The sequence below is a fragment of the Diplotaxodon limnothrissa genome, linkage group LG7, assembly GCF_057381915.1.
Source record: "Diplotaxodon limnothrissa isolate DT_005_m linkage group LG7, D_limnothrissa_male_GT1.1, whole genome shotgun sequence".
Lineage (NCBI taxonomy): Eukaryota > Metazoa > Chordata > Actinopteri > Cichliformes > Cichlidae > Diplotaxodon > Diplotaxodon limnothrissa.
Genome location: NC_140602.1, coordinates 32,864,920 through 32,887,039, shown reverse-complemented (window position 1 = coordinate 32,887,039; position 22,120 = coordinate 32,864,920). Strand labels below are relative to the sequence as shown.

General features: G+C 38.2%; 2 protein-coding genes across 2 annotated transcripts; both read right to left on the bottom strand.

The window, feature by feature from the left end:
- Positions 1–4,874: 4,874 nt before the first annotated feature.
- On the bottom strand, positions 4,875–7,531 carry LOC146628603 (GTPase IMAP family member 7-like). The gene is made up of 2 exons (XM_085357058.1): positions 7,495–7,531; positions 4,875–5,488 (listed from the first exon to the last, which is right to left on the bottom strand). Exons 1-2 carry the CDS (start codon positions 7,529–7,531, stop codon positions 4,875–4,877), a joined length of 651 nt encoding a protein of 216 aa, XP_085213184.1.
- A 9,333-nt stretch (positions 7,532–16,864) lies between these two features.
- LOC146628602 (uncharacterized) lies at positions 16,865–19,633 on the bottom strand. The gene is made up of 4 exons (XM_085357938.1): positions 19,107–19,633; positions 18,981–19,018; positions 18,276–18,371; positions 16,865–17,535 (listed from the first exon to the last, which is right to left on the bottom strand). The coding sequence occupies exons 1-4, from the start codon at positions 19,595–19,597 to the stop codon at positions 16,865–16,867; spliced, it is 1,296 nt and encodes a 431-aa protein (XP_085214064.1). The 5' UTR covers positions 19,598–19,633.
- Positions 19,634–22,120: the final 2,487 nt, after the last annotated feature.

Here is a 22,120-nt window from a genome sequence, read left to right as displayed (position 1 = left end):
GCCCAGTGTGCTTGACCTGAAAGCCCGGTTCAGTAGTCTAGTGTGCTAATTGCTGTGTTTGGGCACAGTTAAGTGATTAGTGCCCTGACCTGTTTAAAGATGTGGGTCTGGGTGTGGTTCAATTGGACTTGGAAATGATACATAGTGTCATCATCAATTGCTTTGCTTAAGTAAATAAATCTGTAAGGCCTATGACAGGACAGTGTTTCACAACTGTTGTCTCAGAATTAAGCAACAAAAAATAGAAAATGATTAACCCAACTCAATCATTAAAGTCATGTGTTTGTCAAACTCCAAATGGAGCTGCCAGATTTTTAACTGGTTCAGAGAACAGCTGACACATCAGATCATTGCTGCTCTGGCTCAGTTACATGCATTAAAATACAGCAGATATGAGTAAGGAAAGTAGGACAGAAACAAAGAGATGTTAAAGTGATGAGACATCGTGATGCAAATTCAATTGTGTAGCTAAAGGCAACTGAAAAGTAAGCAGCAGGATTTCCTATGGATTGCTAAGGCCATAGACATATAAGTTTATATAACTGTAAATAACTCAGCCATACCAAAACCAGTGTCTGTGTTATTTTTGTAATTGTGATGAGAGCTAAAAAAATGTGAATTTAACTCACTAGCTTTTAATTGTGACTGAGTTATTGTTTTGTTCTTTGTATGTGTTTGTTCCACTTTTTACTTTTTTACTATGTGCAGCACTTTGGTCAACCTGAGTTGCTTTTAAATGTGCTTATTAACAAATTGATTGATTGATTAAAAAAAAAACCCTCTGAAAACTTCCAAAAATGTCATCTTGAGGCAACTGTTGTGATTTGGCACCACATAAATAAAACTGAATTGAACTGAATTAAACTAAAGTGTGGTTCTTTTCCCCAGGAGTCGTAGTGCAGCTCTTTTAATGAAAAACTTGTGGCTGATGTCATTTCCCTGCTTTGGAAATTAACAGAATTCAAAATATTCACTCTTTGTTTTTTTTTTAAATCTGTTTACTTTTTCTTCTTAATATAATGTAAACTGCCAGAAACACTGAAACAGGAAAATATGAGGAAGAAAGTTACAAAACTGCAGGCGACACACAGGCCTCATTCAAGAGAAATAATAATGAAATATTACTGTTAAATGAGTTTTGTGTCTCTGCTTCTGTCTGCTTTTACATTTGAGCTTTTATTGATAGCTGGATGGAAGCCAGACTTTGGTAGGAGATTTAGACTTTTTGGGTATAAAAACCTGTTATGTACAGAGCACGTTAGCATTTTTCTTTCCCACTATAAAAAAATCAATTAACATGATGCTATGACTTGATAATGATAACCTCAGATAATGTCATGTTATCTAATACGGCACTATTATATTAGATAACATATTATCTGACTGCAGTTTTACCTCATGAGACTGCAAATTGCTAACTGTATTTCTTTTTATGAAAGCTTATGGGAAAAGAAGCCTTTTTCCCGCTTATCTTTATTACAACGAAAAAGAAAGGAAAACACTGACGAGGATAACAACAGATTGTCATAACTTTTTATATTCAAAAGTCAAAGTCTCTTTGGTGTCCATTCAAATGGACATAAAGGTTCACAGGAAATATAGTAACACAAACCGAACTTACTGTACAGAAGTACGGCGGAAGTAGTCTTTAAAAACTCTGTACGGTAAGTTCGGTTTGTGTTTCCCGGCAGGTTTATCTCCACCTGGAAGCAAACCAAAGCACACTAATAAAATACTGATCTGTTGCTTTTATCCACGTGTTTCATTGTGATTTTTATACTTCTGATGTACTTTGGTTTTAAAACTGAAAAAATATTTTTATACTTTTACACCTCGTTACTGCATGTAAAGGCCCAATTATGTGCTATCAGCCCAAACTGTTACCATTACTTGTTATAATTTTGCTTTGTTAGGAAAACTCTTTACATTTAATTAAGATGTTACTTTATTTGCAGCTGGACAGAAACTGTAGAGACTTTGAAATTCCATCATATAGACTTGCTGTTAGTGTGATTTGATGCTAATAAATAAAAGAGCAGTATTTCATTAGCCCAACACACAGGGTGATCCGCGTCAACTCGCTAACGGAGTTTTGCTGCATTAATGCGGTTGTGGCGTTACTGTCATTTTAACGAGATTAACGCTGACAGCACTAAAAACATTTGATCTAACAGCTTAACCTCTTTTTAAATGCTTAAAAAGAAACATGGGGAAGTCCAACTACAAATCTGAAGTCAAGTAATAATAATAAATAAATAAGTTTGGATTAATTTGTTACTGATTTCATAAACTTTGATTCATACTTTCATACTTTGAAGTGTAGTTTAACTTGTAGAAGTAATTGTACTCAAATTTCAAACTCAGAATAAATTCAAATGGATCCTTTTTGTAAGCCAAATAATGAGATATTTTCAAATGGTGTAAGTTTTTCCCATTGCATGTTGACTAAACATCCAAACAACCCACTGTCAAATAAATCAAATCAATTTACGCTGCAGCTGATACCTGTTAACAGCTGAAACAACGGTGACACTTAGTGGAAAATATCCAACACTGCGAGTTACAGTGAAGACACATAATGCTCTGACAGGAACACTGAATTATTACAGCTGTGCTCATGTGTTAAATACTAACATATGTGCATACTTTGGTGTATGTACGCAGATTTATAAACACTACTTGATAAATAGCACTGCTAAAGTCAATGTGTTTTTGTGTTACTTCTTTGTGATAAAGAAAAATGAAAAAGTTAATTTTTTGTGCATTATTAGGTAGTGCCAAGAGCCATGGTTTCACCATCATTACCAACAATTTTCTTATCCATTTATAATAACACAATTTTAATACCCACTTATTTACTGGAGGCATGTATGCATATCTCCTTGCTTTTAAAGTATATGAAAATATATAACCATTTAATTTATGAATATTATATATGGTTGATAGATGTGACATGTAAATTTTAAAGTTCAGGTGAATAATTTCTGCTTAAAATAATGCATTCACTTCATGAATTCATGTGATTAAGTATTTTCCAAGGAATAGGTTGGGGCAGTACAAGGTGGCTCTATAGTATAGCGATTTACACATCAGATCAGTTGTACCTGTGATATGTCCTGGCAATCTGTCATGGCCCAACAATAATTATACACACTTCAGAAGATATCCCATCCTGTCCACAGTTACTGGTCTTATGAATGCAGCTTCTTGTGTCCAATTGTCCAGTCCCATAGTACGCGCTGACCATTAAGCATGTACAGTGAAGTATGTATATGTATTTAGCTGTGTCACAGCATTTCCTAATTGTACAGCAGTATTCGTTTTTGCCATTAGATGGCAGTAGAGGCCTTGGTATGTCATTTTATCCACAACAAATTTACATCCAGCGCATGGATCCAGAAAAATCCATGTTCCTCTCAGAGATGGTGGCTGTTGGATGTTCCAAGTGATTGATGTTATTAGATTGAAAAGCTGCTCACTAAGAAATGTATCGAGTTCCTTATTATGTCCCTAATTAATTACATAATGAGTTCCTTAATAAGTGTAATATCTTTAAGTAAAAGAATTTTTAGGCTGGATAGGACAGCATATAATACCCAGTGGGGCATGATCTGCTTGGTTAAGAATGGGTGGTGTCTGTTTTGGTCAGACTTTTGAAATGTTTGGTCGCCTATAAAATCTGCCAACATGTATCCTCCTCTGTGGCATTGTGAAGAACACAACAAGCTTATGTTGGATCAGAATATATTAACTCATTGGTGGCAGGCCCTAATTCTCATTGAGGTCTTCCCTGATCTGGCCTAGCTTGTTGTTTCTCTGTTTCATCCTTTATCTTCATTGTCAGTACAGTTTCATGTATTTATTTCCATTTGGAGTTTTCATGCTTGTTTCCTCATCATTAACTGGGGACCCCTGCCTAATGTTGTCAATTCACTGTTAGCAGGCACCACCATCAGGGCACCATGAACAACACTTCATATCGGTTTGCTTTTTCATCTGTAAAATCAAATTGTTGTAAACTACACAACCAACTTTTTGTTGGCAAATTTGGAGCAAAAACATATGTAATTTGTGCAGACTTACCAATTTGCAGGTGCTAATAAATTAGCATAGCATGTTAATAGCATTAACATCAACTGGCTGTGTTACCTGGGAAGCTAATTAGCCACGCATTTAATGTCAGAGAATTGAGGTGAAGTCTGAGTAAAATGACAGTGTTGTGTTGCAGTTTTAAAGTATGGGGACACAAGTTTGTAGCTTTAACCATTGCAGTTCATATGAGAAACAGCAGGAAAATGACTGATTTACTGATATTTATTCTATTTATGCTGTGATGAAATCAGAATAAGGAAGAGCGAACATGAAGATAAGAGGGCAGAGAGAGCAGGTAAAATAAAATGATTAAACCCTGAAAACAAGCACAAGGTTAAAAAAAATAGAAGAATAGCCCAGACTAATATTTGGTCCAATCAAAATAGATTAATTTACTTACCCTTCTATAAGTCAAGTGAAATACAAGCCATCTTTTCATCTGACATGCAATTTTCAAGTGTTTCTTAAATTTGTCCAGGATTTTAGATTACACATAAGGCAAAAGTATGATTTCAGTGGAAGGTTAGCAGTAGTAGAATTTAATTATAATTATTATACAGTCACAGTAAATTACACACCGCTTCAAAAAATTATATTTGTACTTGCCACCCTTTACAAACTTGTAGATAGTTTTTAAATAAGATTATTCAGACTGAATCAGCCAAAGCTAACACAAAGTTCACAGACAACATGATGTTTATTGATGGTTATAGTGTGAAAGCTGGAAACATTTTCTGACTATAAACAACTAACATTTGGGCATTCAGTGTGTGTTAGCCAAGTTAACCGCAACAGAACAGTGGGAATGATTTTTTTGTTCTGAAACCTGGAAACATGTGTTCAGATGTCTCGATGAGTTCCTTGACCTGTCTGGAGTTCTTGGAGGTGTTCTTGAATACATGGTAACGATCGCCACAAGCTTCCACAATGCGCTTGAGATGAATCCGTTCACCAATAAACTGCTTCACATCACAATGCAGATTTTCTCCGTGTGTAAACAGGATGATTGTACGGTCGCTGATCCTGCCAAACTTGTTCTCCAGCTTCTCTAATATTCCTGCCTCACCATCTGTGAACCGGCCCAGCTGTATCACAAGTAATATCACATGCTGCCTTGACTTGCAGTACTGCTTACACACCTTGATTTCTTCCTCATCTACGGGTTGGTCTTCGTAAAAGAAGTCTGGGGTGTCGACCACACTAACCCATCTCCCAAACATCTTTACCGTTATCTCCTGACACTTTGTGGTCACCGGTGTAGAGCTTGGGTAAGAAAAAAAATGCTGAGCTGGTCTACTCTGATGCTTTCCAGCATTCAGGAGGGTGTTTCCTGAGGCACTCTTTCCAGTCCCAGAGTTTCCCAACAGAATGATATTAAATACGTTACCCCTGCCACCTGGAAGAAATAGTAATAGCAAACAGTCAGTTATTTGGCAACAGATATAACCTGAGACGTAACAGAAAGGATCAAAACCTTATTTATCTAACCTCTTTCTGCAGATGAAGCAAACCACCATCAGCTGGACTGTCTTGGCACATTGTATTTTTAAGCAGGCAATGTCAGTTAAATTAACCCGACTGAGGTATTGTCTTCATGTATTAAGGACAATGCAGTGACTTTATAAAGCTGATGAAGCAAAGTGGGCACTGTCATGACAGATCACATTAGCTCACAGTATAAGTCTCACATAAAGTCTCACTGATTACTCAGAAAAGGAAGGTTGTTGCAGTGAAGCTGATCACGTGTGGAGAAGAGTGAAGCCCTGCTTAAAAAGTCTCCATCCTACTTTTTCTTATTATTAAGAACAATCCACCATTACAAACTGAAACCACATATTGCAAAAGAAATAAACCAGTTTTTGTCATATTACATCACCCAAACAGTTATATCTTATTAACACATATTAAATTAAGGGCACTATGTTGTTGGGAAAATTTGACAAATGTAGTATTCTGATTCTACTGGGTCATTATTTAACCACCAGGTCTAAACTATCCTTAGAATTATTATTATATAAAAGTATTCTCATTAACTTAGCTCATATGAAACACAGTTTGGATGTGTAAGAAAACAAATTGCTGCTGAGATTAATAATTGATAAACATGTATTAAATTGAGTGCCAAATCTTAAATACTTTTTATTTCTATTTAAATAGCTACAGAAATACTGTAATTCAGTCCTGAATGTATATTTGAAGTTTTTAAACTCCTGATGCTATGATATTAAACACAATACTTTTAATGTGATAGAACCATTGATGCCATGAAGTAATTAAATTAACAAGACGTCACTTACCTGAACACGTAGCTGAGCTCATCTTGGCAGCTTTCTTAATGATGTGCTGACAGTGTGCAGGTTTCAGTGGAGTATTTGAAACACCTTTGAGGCTCCTGCTGTGTATACTGAGAAAATAGATCCACCCACTAGATGGGCGGAGCGCTATCATCTACTTCACACTCAAAGAGTGGAATGCTGCTTCATTTCATTCCAACAAAAAAGTCACAGACTAAACATCAGCAAAAGAAAATCAGATTTATATTGCTGTAAAAAGTTAGATAAAACTTGTCAAATTTAATGCAATATAAAACGTATATTTTTCTGCAGGTCCTCCAAAGAAGGATTGTTACAGTATTACTGGCCAAAGAGGTGTTGGTCAATAATACAGGCAGGGTAATTAGTTAGATAAAATGAATTCATGATTGGCCAGTTAAATCTCTCTGGTCAATGCTGTTGGCATTCTGGTTGACTCTAAAAGTACAGAAATTGCAAACTGCATCTATTTGTCCTCTCCTGTGGCTCACGTCTTCCTGTTGGTCCTTCAGATAGACAGGCTCTCTGAAGAGGGAAAAGTCAGATTTAATATTTTGTGTGTCTTTCTGTGCCATTTTCAGTGAAATATAGGGATTAGGATATTTGCATCATTACATTCTGTGAAACAACAGCAATGTGAAACAACTAGCTGTACTGTTGCTGTGGTTTCGTGTATTCATTGTTTGTACATAGGTGAAGGAAGCAGACCAACCAGTATTCCCTCCTAACTTTTCACAAAATGATGCTTTGATAAGACTGGTAGATGTTTCATTTCTACAAAAACAAAGAACAGCGTGAAAAGTGTGTCCAAAGCAGAATTCCTTCAAAGTCTGAGGTAGACCCCATGAGAGTGCAGGTAAACCAGGTACTTTTGTTGCCTCAAAACACAAAGGAGGTGGTGGAACTTCCCTGCACAATGCCGAAATTATTTAAATCATATACTCTATATAATAGTTTATATCAAATAGTGATGATAAATCAGTGCAAACAAAGATCACATGGAGATCCCTGTGGGTTAATCATCCTGCCTCTTCCACTGAGTATTCCCATGATCTTTGTGCACATCTTAAATAACTGTGAATCTCTTCACCTGGCAAGTCATTGGTTTCATCCAGCCCCATCCCCATGCTTCATGGTTTCAGGAATTTTACAGCATTTTTTAAGCAATCTTTTGCAATGTCAGTTTAACCTGATATCACAGTAAAGCGTGTTATAGCCACGCCAGGTCCACCGTGTCCATTTCATGCTTTGGCTTGACATTTTAATAACACATTTGCATGTATGTACATGTTAGCCGCCTAGCCTAATTGTGTTTGGCAATTAACGACTCTGGAATGTACTTCATATGTTTTTTTTTCTCACTACAGAGGCTTGGCTTTAAATCTCTCCCCCTGCTGGTAATGCAACTTCTACATCCGTGTCCATTTTCTCATTTTGGAGAGGCAAAGCAAAAAATAGACATGGTGCAACAGTGTGTCTATTACACAATTTGCCATGATACTGGTTTGTACAGTTTGTGCATATCTTTACAAATACTTATCACTTTAAATTAAGAAAGACAAGAAAGACATTAGGTTTAAAAATGAAAATCATGAAATATGTCCTTGTCATGTCCAAAACAAAAAGGCCTTTTATGATAGGACTTGATAAAAAAAAAACAGATAGTAGCAATGGCTGAAAGACATATCCATCTTTTCTGGTAAAAAAACAAAACAAAAACAACAACAACAACAACAAAATAGATCTGGGGCCTGTGCTTCGTACCGCGCTAAGTGAGTTAGCTGGATTAGATTGTTGACGATTTCGCGTGATCCTGGATCGTTCGGTTCCCCGAAGCCCATCCGGGACTTGCTGTCATAGCAACAGAGCCGTAAGCGTAAACCTGCTGGGGAGCAGGTTTACTTTATGTAAACAGGATTAGATCGCGGCCACGCAGGTATGCCCGCGTCATTCATACGAAAGCAACAGCGATATTCCACCACTGTTTCACCATAAATAAATAACATCACTGTAACCAAAGATAATGCAGCACTTGATCCTTTCATTGATGTCACACAGATACATACAGGTCATTCCCTAAAAAAGGGAAATGTACTATTAACATTCTATTACATGTATGTGATTATTACAGATGTAATTCATATTTCAGAGTAGTAATTGTAAATTACTTCGTGTAATCAAGATGAGAGACCACGGCTATAAAAGCGAAGGTGGATTTGGGAAGTCTGTCGCAGTCATATCCTGTCCGTTTACGCGAGCAACCCATTGCGGAAGGTGCAAGATTGATAAGGAGAGTCCTCAGAATTCAGCGTATATTGCGGGACAGAAAGGATCCTTTAGCTCAGCGCGACAGTGTGCTCATAGAGAGATATCGATTTTCCCGTGAGGGTATTATTTACTTAACCAACTTGTTGACGAGGGGGTGCAGGACCACCACCTGTCTTTGTTTTTGCTCTGCCCTTTTCTTGGTTGCTGTTATGAACAAACAAACAGAGTATTCCAGGGTCTCTTTCCAAGAGACGACAAGCAATATAAGTGATAAATATTACCATTCTATAGAATATTCTTATATTTCACTTTTACTTGTTCCCATGTTCTAGTGGGTCCTGTTGTGGCTCTAATGTGAAAGGGGATATAATATAACATATTATAATATAATATAATGTAATATAATATTGGATAATATGGTGTGATATGATAAATCTACCCTACCGCCTACTGGTGGGCCACCCAGTGATCTCACATTACTTCATCCAGCTATACTAATCGTCAACAACAGGTGTGTTCGGGGAACCGGAATAGCGAGCTCAGAGTTAGCGCGATGATTTGGTCTTGGATGTTTCATTTGATCTTGGATGTAGTAAGCGACGTACGAAGCACAGGGCCCTGCTCTGTCCTGCTTATCTCAACAAAGGGTTCTTTTTATAACTTTTTAAAAACAAATATATAATTACTATTTTTTCTATTTTTATGTATTTATTTCACAAACTTGTTTAAAAAAATGTTTATATAAAAAAACTTGATCACATCATTCTCACAGTACTGAATAGTACTAGATGTACAGTCACGTACAGCTGCAAGTTTCAGCGCACAGGTTTGCTCCATTTGTTTCACCCCTTACAGCACCTGTTTTACCAGGATGCTGTTGGTGACTGATGGGGATCAAATTGACATCTTGGAAGGACTAAAAATAAATAAATAAACCAGCAACTTGCACATTGCCTTAATTCTTTAAACGTCACCTATCTGATCTAAAAACTCTCCAAGGGACCATCACTTTTTTCTCCTGCAGCGTTGATGATGGTGAAATCCTTGATAAAAGGCATGCTTTTCAGTATGACTCAGGAACTGCACAGATATGTACTGCAAGAGATTAAGTTGACTGGTTGCATGATTTAACACTGCACATGTTTTTGTTAGTGTAAATGACAGTAGGCCAAAAAATATCCTGCTGAACTTGTCAATCAAAAAAATCAATCAGTCAAACTCTGTTTGTGTAGCACATTTCATGTAGGTTAGAACAATTTTTTCAGATGACTCACAAGCCAATGATAACACAGACTATGTTTAGCTTAAAGTACAAACAGGCATTCATTGTTAGAAGCGACATGAAGGCTGCAGAAAGACCTGTTTCTACTCACCAATCATCACAGTGGTGTATTGTCAGGACCCCTTAGTGTTAAACTGTAACAAACCAAAAAGCCATTTGGTGTAATCTTTCAACACATATGTGACAGGCTGGGTTAACACCATGAGGCCCCAAGCAGATGTGTTTCACTGGAAAAGTTTGCTTTATAATGTGAAAGTCTTAAAATTGATTTTTCACTTGGTTAGACTACAGAACTAAGTGGAGGCACAGGAGGAGCCTGTCGCAGGTCTAAGTATCAACTGTCTCCAATACCTATTCACTCATACTTTAGGATCAGCATGTGACAACCCACACAGTACTAAACCACCTAAAGCACAGAGGGTGCTATCTGATAACACTCTTAAGTGACTGTAACTGTGCATTCAGTGTTATCATCCAGGGCATCCTAATCAGCAAATTACAAGACTTACAAATCTCCAAATCTCCCCACCTTCACCTGCATCAAAGACTTCCTCACGAACTGCCCACAGAAAGTCCAAATAGGACCCACCTCTCCTTCTCCCTCACTGGAGCACAACAAGGCTGTGTGCAGTCCTTTACCACTATTGAATGGTACTAGGAGTACACTGACTTGCTCCTATTCTCTAAAGGACCTTGTATTGTGCTCAGAGATTTGAATCTATCACCGTGTTTAGAGTAGATGTACATTTAGCTGTATACCCTGAAGAAATTTTACAGAAGTAAAAAAAAGCGGGAATCCTTATGAGACTGATGATCAGTGCACAGGGGAATAGGTCCTTTGGCAGCCATTCAGATGTACAGCGGTCCCTCGTTTATCGCAGGAGTTACGTTCTAAAAATAACCTGTGATAGGTGAAATCGGCGAAGTAACCAGTGTTTACAATTATTATAGATGTTTTAAGGGCGTAAAACCCCTCACTACACACTTTATACACTTTTCTCTGACAGGCACGAACATTTTCACATTTTTCTCTCATGTTTAAACACTCTCAAAGTTCCAAGATTCGTAGAAAAATAAGTTCGGTATTATAGAATGAAACCAAAGATCAAACCCTGTTTTCAGGTCCAGAACATGGGAATAGAGCAGCTGCGAGAGAATTCAACATTAATGAATCAATGGTACGGAAGTAGAGGAAGCAAGGAGAATGAGTTGAGGAAAGTTTGACTTATCTGACTGTTTTGTTTTGTTTAATGCGCCTCATAATCCGGTGTGCCTTATGGTCCGAAAAATACAGTAACTTCTACCTTCCTTTAGCTTTAACTTTTTGTGCTGTGGTTAACATGTTCCTCTGCCTTTTGGGTGTTACTGCAGGTGCCTTTGATGATGCAAAACGTTTCGTCGACATTGTTGTGCTTGTTGGGGAGAAAACTTACAGGCATACAGTGCAGCACTTCAGAGTCACACTGCCAACGATCGAAGATTTATGTAAATTTAACAAGCTGAACACATTCTGTACTGTACAGGAGCCAGGGTATGGAGGAGATTTATTGACAATGGTCTACAGCTGATACAATGTGCTGTGAAAAAAAGAAAGAAAGAAAGAAAAGCATGCAAAATTGCACAAAAAAAATCCACGAAACAGCGAGGCTGCGAAAGATGAACCGTGTTATAGCGAGGGACCACTGTACTTCCAAAGTGACCGGTCATTTATTGTATGATCAATGACCACCAGGTGTCACTATTGTGTTACCTAGACAACCAAATGTTCCTGACAACCAGGAATTTCTGTCAATGAGATCCTCAGTATGTACTCCTGTTGAAATGTGCTTGGCAGAGGATTCTGGGTGTTGGACTTCACTCTGCGGTTAGTTTTAAAAAAAATAATAATTATTATTATTTTTAGCTCAGATGTAGAACACACACAGGCATATCTTTTGAAATGACATAAAGTTAAAAGAGACAGAATAGGGGTTTTACGTTTCCCTTACTCTGACACTTTGATTTTGATTTGACTCACTGTTTTTTTTCTCATCAGTTAAGCAATGAACAATGTGCCAGTACACATTTTTCATTGCCAAACTTAGATAGCAGATGCCCCTGCTGAACTGCTGTGGATGCTGTGAGGTGGGATTATGGGAGTTGTTGGCTTTGTATTGGTAGGAGAATAACACATAACACATTTATAACAGCTACATTTAGAGAGCACTACAGGACTCACTGTCACTGGACTGGGATGTTATGTCTGGGCTCTCTTTGATCACAACAGGAACCCTGAACGATGGTGAAGACCTTCCCCTATGTTTGAGGCTCAACATGCTAGTGCATGCATGCTTTGTCAGGACCCCTGGTTGTTACATTTTTACAGAACCCCAGAATCCTTTTAACTTTAGGTTTTTAAAGAGTAGGATATCAAACAGGCTCTAATACAGTTCCCTCAATGTCTGAAAAAGACACCATGAGGGACATGAGTCCTGCTTTAGGACTCAATAGGACTCATTAGGTCATCCAACAAAAGGTCTAATAAGTATATGCCATAGTGAGGCATCCCTCTGTCAAAATTCACAAGAGTCACTATTCCTCCTGCAGTTTTCTTGTGCTCAGGGTTAAGGACACATCTGTTGTTTTATGGGCAATAATCTGTGAGTCATGGTGTTCAGAGCATATCTTCTATTTAAAAACTAGGGTAAATAATGTGTTGGCTGCTAACTTCAAGTTCTTTGTTCAAGCATTCCAGTATGAGTACTAGCAAGAAGTATGTAGCTTTTCAGTCCAACAATTACAACTACCCTTTCATTCAACACCAGATCTTGACAAGCTGTACTTTCCATGTTCTGCCTGTCAATGAGATTTGGAAAAAAACCCAAACATTGCATGACTTTTATTAGGTGGCACCACATGAAGAACAAAAGGACATGTTTCTACAGCAGTCAAAGGGAAAATGATTGCAAAAACTGCCACAGACTCAACAATAGAACCTGGAAATTCACTCCATACCATGCACCTCTTGACCCAGATCTTTTTTTTTCACAGTGTCAAAAGATGCTTTCAGTTTTTTATTTGTGAAGCTGTGATATGAAGTGTATAATTAAAAAACAAGAACAACAACAACAACGAAAAAAGTTTAAAAAGTACCTTTCAAAAGTGATATCTGCTTTTTCCTACTTTAAGGTTTTTGTATTGCTTTCTTTCTTAGATACACAATCACTAAACCTGGTGAAGCTGTGGCTCTTTCAAAATGAGAAGTATAATTTTGGTAGCAGTCCATTGTTTGGCAACCGGCACTAAAGTAAATGACAGCAAAATATATTTTGGTTTGGTTACAGGACTCTCAGGTAAGAGCCTTTCAGCCAGGAAACTCACTGCAGCAGCTACTTATATTTTTTTTAAGAATGTCAAACTCAAGATGATGTATATATTTACAATGATATGATGAAAAATGTCCAGTATTATAAACACAGCTCCAAACAATTTCCCACACTCGGTTCAAACTCAAGTTTAGCATTTGATCACCAGGGTGGTCTGAGGGCTCAACGTCCTCTATAAAGGGCTTTGAGGCAACTGTTGTTGTGATTTGGCACTATATAAATAAAACTCTTTAGCTGCTTTTTAAAAGTTTCCACAGAGTCCAAACTCTGTAGAAATAGAGGCAGTGCATTCCACAGTCTGAGTGCAACAGTTTGGAAGAATTGGTCTGCTCAAGTTCTGAAATCTCAAAAAATGGTATGCTTAATGGTGACTCTCCCCTATCACTTAAAGACTTTTTCAACATTCTTCCTTCTTTAATTTCCACCATTTAATCCTCACCTCTGTCTTGACTCACTTCCTTTTCTTGATTGTCAAAGTCATCCTACGATGCTGCCCTGCGACATTCTGTCTAGGTCGTCTTACAGTCTCTTTCAGATTGCACCTTCTGCATAAGATAGTCTACCTTTGTGCACATTCATCCATTCTTTTAAGTTACCCTGTGTTCCTCCCTCTTCTTTAGTATGGGTTCACCACAGCCATTTCCATCTTTTTTGCAAAAAGAATATATAATTCTGTATTTCTCTTGTCAACACAATACCTTAGTGGTCAAAAATCAACAAAAGTTAAAAATGAAAATTAGATTCATTGTGGAACTGTGTCATTTGAGTGTGATATTAAACCACATAGGCAGAATGTGCAACATTCTCCAGTCTTTATATCTATAGTAAAGGCTAGAGATTTGTAAATGCAGTGGAACAATGCAAGTAAGAGTTACTTACATGGCGCTTTTGAAAAATTATTCTTAAGCTGTGAAATGTAACAGATGCACTCCTGGTGATATAGGCTGAGGTCCACCCAATAGGCGGAGTGCAGGGAGCTGCACCACATTAAAACAGTGAAGAGCTGAGTTTATGTTCATTTGCCAAATAGTAAAGAACAAAAATGGTTAACAGTGCTGCAATCCCTGATGGCAAAGTTGGCTCATTTATATAGACTTCTTCTTTATACTACAGTCAGTGTTTATTAGCTGCCTCTTTTTTTAAATTTCTATTGCAGTTGAAAATATGTTCATTCAAACAGTAATTATAACACTGGGTCTTTCTTTCTTTCTGCAGGTCCTCCAATGAGGATTCTGATGATTGGGAAACCTGGTGTTGGGAAGAGTGCCACTGGCAACACCATCCTGGGTAAAACATATTTTAAGTCTAGTGTTAGCTTGGAGTCAGCAACAAAGACCTGTGAGTTTGGAAATGTTCCAGACTGTGAAAGAAGGATCACTGTGGTCTATACACCTGGCTTTCAAATCAAATCAAATCAAATCAAATCAAATCACTTTTATTGTCACATCACATGTGCAGGCACACTGGCACAGCACATGCGAGTGAAATTCTTGTGTGCGAGCCCCACAAGCAACAGAGATGTGCAAACACAACAACACAAACGAGCAAAATACAAGAATCTAAAACAGATCTAAAACAGATCTAAAACTGCAGACAGTATAAAGAAAGACATCGCAAAATCCATGCAGATTACCACTCCTGGCCCTCATGTCTTCTTGCTGGTCCTGCAGATTGGTAGGTTTACCAAAGAAGAACAAAATTGTGTGGACACTGTAACAACCCTTTTGGGTTATAGCACCACTAGGGGGGGGGGTTGCCCAACTATTGTAGTAGCTATGGGGGTCTCCTAGTGGGTGTGTGTTGTTAGCGGCAGCCATTCCATGCTGCTCATATTCCATTCTCCAAGAAAACACCTTACTGTTGTGACAAGCTGGCGCTGGCGATACCAATCCCTGCGCATGTAGGCTCGGACGAGTACAGCCGAGGAGACCTGGCTTATAAAGTGTAATGTTGCTGACAGCGAATAAAGGTCTGTTATTGGATTTAACTGACTGGCTTCGAGTTATCCGGCTAACCTCCACACCACATGCCCGCTGGACCTGCTAGCCGCTCCTTACTCGCCAGACAGCTGTTACAACACCCTGGAAAAACTGTTTGCACCAATCACCATGATTGGAAAATTAGTTAACAAATGTGGTAACAGGTTTCATGTGTCTGACAACACTAACTCCATGAACAGAGAACAGATTGCTGAGCTTGTCAATTCGTCAGCGCGGTTAGCGCCGCGCAGCTGCTCGCACAGGGTGAGCCTAACTCGCTAACGGAGATTTGCCGCGTTAATGCGGTTATGGCGTTAATGACATTTTAGCAAGATTAACGCTGACAGCACTGGGGTAACCATCAAAGCATAAATAAAGTGCCATCAGTGAGAGGCTGCAATATTACCCACCCCCGAGAGCCAGAGACCACATGTCTGCATACCTGCTCCAATAGAAGGAAGAGCAACACCTGAGATGGACAGAACAAAGGGCATGAGCTGATATGTGAACTACCAGTAATAAAGATGTTGTAATAAACATTTATAGTTAATACTAGTTAGAACAAGACTTTAAATAACTGACACAACATAATTGCTGGATTAAGTTGAGTTTATTATTATCATTATTTTCCATTTTGTTTTGAATAGATATCAAATAAACTGGATGTATAGAAATTGTTCTATTTTACTCATCAACATTTTGTCTTATGCACGTTATGCTATACCAAAACTTATAAACTAGCTTTCCCAAACATACCCCAATTTTCTGATATACAAAAAAAAAAGAAAAACTGGAGATATTGCCCACCTACTTCCAACCTGTTTTGATCTTTCAATACTGAACATACTGAACAATGACTATCTATAAACGATACTGAAGTCTTTAATTATCTTTTCATCATATTTGATTATTCATACTTATTTCCCTAAGTTGCAAAAAAAAATGTAAATATATTTAAAGGCAAATTAAGTATAAGTAATAAGTAATCTTCTAAACTTGAAGATTGGAGTTACAATGACAGAACAGCTATCAAGATAAATACACACAATAATAAATTCATACTGCATCAAAGTATTACACTTGTACCTTCTCCACAAACTGATACATGGAGTTATCAACACGTTCTCACTTCCAAAGCATAACATTTTACACCAGGTGGCAAATCATCAGTATATTGCACTTTCGGCCACCCAACACGTCCCTATATTATGAGTTTGGAAAAATGAGGAAACGTGAGAACTGTTTTGAATGAATCTACGCATGTACATTTATTTTACGTAAATCGCTTTGGAAAACACTAACACGCTTAAGGTGGTAGTTAACGTTAGGGATAAGGTTATGGTCAGGGCTGTAGTACATGGCTGGAATGCGTGTTACCGTGGGAGCGTTATTCTATTCAATTTCATCCACAATTTGGTGCGTAGCATAGGAACGCGGAAGGCCACCTTTCCATAGAACACCTCGGGATGTGACAAATCTTTGGTATATTACGCGTCATGAGTGAGAACGGGCTTGGAGTTGATCACTTTTTTTGGGACATTCAGTGCACATCAACCAAAGTTAAAGCTAACACAAACAACACTGTGGAGATGGGTCTTTTTCTGTCAAATTTGGAAACAACTGTTCAACTTTCTTGATGAGTTCCTTGACCTGTTTAGAGTCTTTGGAGGTGTTCTTGAATACATGGTAACGATTGCCACAAGCTTCCAATATTTCCTTGAGGTGACTTTGTGGAACAATGAACTCGTTGAGGTTACATTTAATATTTTCCCCATGTGTAAACAGGACGATTGTTTTTTCTCTGATTCTCCAGCCAAGAAGTTTCTCCAGGTTCTCTAATATTCCTCTTTCGCCCTCTGTGAACCTGCCGAGCTGTATCACAAGTAACACCACACACTGCCCTGGCTGACAGTACAACTTACACTCATTCAGCTGTGCCTCTTGCATGGATTTGTTTTCATGACAGAAGTCCGGGGTGTCAACCAGTCTAATCTGTTTTCCACTCCCAACCTTCATCATTCTGGTCTCACACTTGGTGGTTACTGGTGTTGAGCTTGGATAGGATTTAAATGGGGTTGAATCCTGCTGGCTATTCCCAATTGTCAGGGATGGAAGCATTGGCTGCAGGGAGTTCTCTGCAGCCAGGATTGTGTTTGCTGAAGCGCTCTTTCCAGTCCCACCTTTTCCCAGCAGAACTATGTTAAACACAGCATCTAACGAACTGTGGGCACTGCCACCTGGAAGATGTAAAACAGGAATTGAGTTAATTTCTCAGTTCCCAACTGTTCCTCTATGTGGCATCAGGCATTATGTACACTTTGAAGGTAAGACATCTAATCATTGTTTTACCTTTGTTTTTTTAACTGGATGCATTTATTGTGTCATAACTTCTAAGGTATACTAATATTATGCTCAGGTGCAAAAAAGATTCTTTGTGAGTTGAAGGAGCATAGCGAATAGACACCTGAGGAAACATGTGCAATGAATGCTGTTCATTTAGACATGTTCAGGGATTTTTCAACCGCATGGATAGTCTGTATGTATTTTTATAACCTTTCATAATATTTACACTGAGATGTTTGGAGAGTCTGGGATATGGGGTATGTAATAGATAATCTATTTTCATAATTACTTCTCTTCTGAAACCTGTTAAGATTACTATGAAAACACCTGGTTCTACGAAAAACATACAAAAAATAAATATATAAATAAATATATAAATGAATAAATTAAAATTTTTACCTGACCTGTCTGGCAGTGCAGCAATCAGAATGGATTTACTTTGAGAAGTGAACCATGGCTTTTGCTATAATGGTCCACTAGATAGTCATATTTTATTAGGATTTTTTATTTGGAGTTATTACAGTAACAGTAGACAAGACCAGGGAATGGAAAAGGAACATAAGAAAGACAGCAAAGTTGGGGAGAAAGTTAACAGAAGGAGAGGGATTCTTATATGGAGTGGCATTAATACAACCAGGGAGTGGTGCTGGGGTCATGGTAGAGCTGTTCATCAACGTAGAGCCGGTCCATTGTGATGACAGGAGGGGAGCACGTTTGGATGAACCTGCGTCTGAATGAACAAGAAACTGTTCTTGATGTTGTGATGACCTTCTGTCAAGATTAGTAGGAAAAAAGGGAAAACGAAGCAGTGGATGATAACTGATCAAATGTAAAACTCAGTTGACCAGATAGGGATGAAGCTGAAGAGGGCAGACTGAGCCAGGCAGAAGAGTGAAGAGAGAAAAAACTGATATGATATGATAATATTTAAGGAGTATGATTTGGATAGCTAGCTACTGACACTGTGGATACAACATAGAATTAGTATACCTGCAAGGCTTTTAACACACAAAGAGCCCTGATCGTCAGTTCTCTCCCTGATACACAGGATATCATTGTAGATCAAATAGAGAAAATGAAAATAGCTGATGGAGGAGACTAAACACTTGATGTCTACAGTGTAGCTTTGCCTGAAAAGGTTTGGCCAGCCAAAAACCAGAAATTTTACCTGAAATTAATAATAATTAAAAAAAAATCAACTATAATGGCGTAATTATAGCGGTAATCATTTAGCATTTTCTAAGATTATTCTAATATTTAATAAATAAATAAATAAATAAATAAATAAATAAATAAATAAATAAATAACAGAAGAATCTGCATTCTAATATATACTTACCTGTTCTCTGAAGGTCATTGTAAGAATGGAAGTCATTTCTGAAAAGATAACAGTAATCACTATGACTGTACACAAAAATATAAATACCAGCTTATCTCAAAATTAGAGTATGGAAATTTTTTTTACCTTTTGCGTTCCAACTCATGTTTCCTTCTTTGCACAATTTTGTGGCTGTAGTTTTTGTAGTCAAACTGAAATGACTGATGGTTTGAAGACCAGTTCATAAATACTGAAACCATTTTTTTCAGAATAACCGACTTGACGTTGAACACTTCGTCTACATAACTGAGTAAATCATGGTTTTCTTGTTTTTCTAAGATGACAACTAAATTTTCTGTGACATTTTCTTCAAAGATATCTTTAAATGCAATGATTTGATTCCCCACTTTTTCTTTAGATGTGCTTTCTGACTCTATTGCCAGTATGAATAAATGAGGGCCAGGATATGAAAGTGCCATGAAGTCAATAATCTTCTGGTCTGGATTCATACATTCATCATCAAAGAATTTAGGAGCACTGATGATCCTGAATGAATTATCTTCTTTCAATTCACAGTAAGGTGAAGGCTTCCCAAAAGTACAGTGACCTTGGAGGAATGTACTTTCGATCTTGCTCATGAAATCAGGCTTTTCTCCAAACAAAGCGATAGTAAACTTGCCAGAATTTTCTGTGGAAGCAAAAGCAATAATAACTTTCAGAAACAATCTGCTTTATTTTATAATAATTTATAATATAAAATCATTCACATATATCTGTGGCATTAAACATAACTAAAAACAAAAAAGCAGTTTCACAGAACAAAAGGGTTGGGCAACTGCTGTGCTAAGACTCTGTTTTTGATTGCACTATTATTCTCCAACAGGCTGGCTGCTTTTCAGCATGTCTCTCTATCTCAGTGGTTCCCAAACTGTTTTTGCTAGGCCCTCCTTTGTTTTACAAGAAAAATGTTCGCACCCCCCTACTGACCGCGCGTGCACGCACACGCACACGCACAAACACATGGGGCAGGGATAGCTCAGTAGGTGGAGTGGTGGCCCCATGATCGGAAGGTCGGGGGTTCAACTCCACTGAATGGCTACCCTGAGGTACCCCTGAGCAAGGTACCGTCCCTACACACTGCTCCCCGGGCGCTGCATTGGTGGCTGCCCACTGCTTCACTGGGTGAATGGGTTAAATGCAGAAGAACTATTTCCCTATGGGGACTAACACATACACATTATTATTATCCTCCAACCAAACACAATCATATTTTGCTCCACTGCGGTTTATTTCACACCTCAAACATTTAGTAAGCAATTAAGCAAATACAAGTAATCTGCAATAAATTACAGGTAGTAAGAAAATAAACTACTAACTCTTTTACGCTACGTCCACACCTACATGGGTAATTTTGAAAACGCAGCTGTTTCGTCCACACGTAAACAGCATTTCGAATCACCGAAAACGGAGATTTTTTAAAACTCCTTTTTTGCATTTATGTGTGGACGAGGAATACAGAGTTCATCACACAACGTCAAAGGTATGTGCCTTTTTTCACGTCACGTGCGCCACGTTATTGTTTACATGAGATGAATTGCAGAATGGCAGATAGACACAAAATACTGTTAATCTGACTATCTTCTAGGGATGGGTACCAGTATCTGGTATTCTGACATAAACGGTAGTAACCAGACCGAAAAGCAGCACACATTTCGGTGCTTTTTTCCCCCCCCTGACATGTCATACACTTTGGATTCTAGCCAATCATTTTACCTTTCCGAGGATAGTAGGTGGGTCCAGGTACGTACGTTCTTTTAGAGCAGAGCTACAGATTAAAAATGCCCAAGGGGAAGCGGTCAAAAGTCTGGCTGTACTTCACAGCACAAGATGCAAACTCAGCAGCCTGCAACAAGTGCTTTAAGGTGATACTGTGCAAAGGAGGTAACTCCTCGAATCTGATGAAACACCTGGCGACACATAGCATTTTGTTAAAAGCTGAGAAATGCGCCGTATTTGATAACTTGTTGTGAGACCTCACACCGTGCACATCTACTGCGGGTGGGTTGCCTGTTATTGGACCCGGAGTTAGCAACATTCCCCAAAAACCCAAAGAGTAGAGTCCTGGCCCCTAGCCCTGCCAGTGTAGCAGAAATGATGACAGATGATGATGGCAGCAGCAGCCGTTCTTCTCTGCGTGAGTAGCTTAATGTTGTTCGTGTATAATTTACGTTGAGTAGGCTAACCACGTTATTAAATTAATGCATGTGAGGTGAACTAGCAAACATCATCATAGCTACATGCGGCTGTCTTCTTGTTTGATGGCAGATACTCCCTTCACCCTGGCCAAAAAGGCTAAAATGACCAAAGAAAAAGTGGAAAACAGCTAAACATGAGAGGCTTTTGGACAAATCTTGTATTTTTTCCATTGATTAAGCACTGCTTCCAGCTAAGAGTGATACCAAAAATCCCCTATAGTCTAACATTGTTATCTTTTTACAAAAAAAACAGCTGAACATGAGAGGTTTTTGGACCAATTTTGTGTTCTCCGTTCTTTAAGCACCGTTTAAGCACCGTTTAAGCACCGGCACCGTTTCAAAAGTACACAGCAAATTCAAAAGTGTTAACTGTTTTGGTGTTAATAGTCTTCTTGCAAAAGTAGAATTAATTTTACTCTAAGCAGAGTCACATTCTTTTAATGTAACTCTGAGGTGTAAAATGATAGTAGTTAAAATCAAGTGTTAAAAATGAGTGTTTCTATTTCAAATCTGGAGGTGTTACAATGGAAACATTAACTCTTGACCTCTTAACTCTGAACTCCTAGAGGGGCTATGACACCAACAGAGTAAATTCACAGACTCCGCCCCCAGCACCATAGGCTCCAATCGAAGCCGACGTGAAGCCGTTTCAGAACATTTTGCTCTACATATTTGAGTCAGTGTTGCCAACTTAACGACTTTGTCGCTATATTCAGTGAGTTTTCAGACCCCCTTAGCGACTTTTTTTCTGAAAAGCGACTAGCGACAAACCTGGCGACTTTTTCTGGTGTTATTGGAGACTTATTTATGACGACTTTTTGACTTGAAAGCGCGTATCGCTTTTACTCTCAACAAGCAGCGGTGCTGCCGTGGGCACCTCACCCGTGCCAAAGCACTCACAGGCGC

Bases quoted from the DNA above. Each gene is read 5' to 3' on its own strand.
- LOC146628603 (XM_085357058.1), bottom strand. From the start codon at position 7,531: ATGGGGATGGGGCTGGATGAAACCAATGACTTGCCAG. The intron at 5,489-7,494 runs GTGAAGAGATTC...TATTTCTTCCAG, and splicing joins TGAAACCAATGACTTGCCAG to GTGGCAGGGGTAACGTATTT.
- LOC146628602 (XM_085357938.1), bottom strand. From the start codon at position 19,597: ATGAGCAAGATCGAAAGTACATTCCTCCAAGGTCACTGTACTTTTGGG. The intron at 19,019-19,106 runs GTAAAAAAAATT...TTATCTTTTCAG, and splicing joins CATGAGTTGGAACGCAAAAG to AAATGACTTCCATTCTTACA. The intron at 17,536-18,275 runs GTTGTATTAATG...TACATCTTCCAG, and splicing joins GACCCCAGCACCACTCCCTG to GTGGCAGTGCCCACAGTTCG.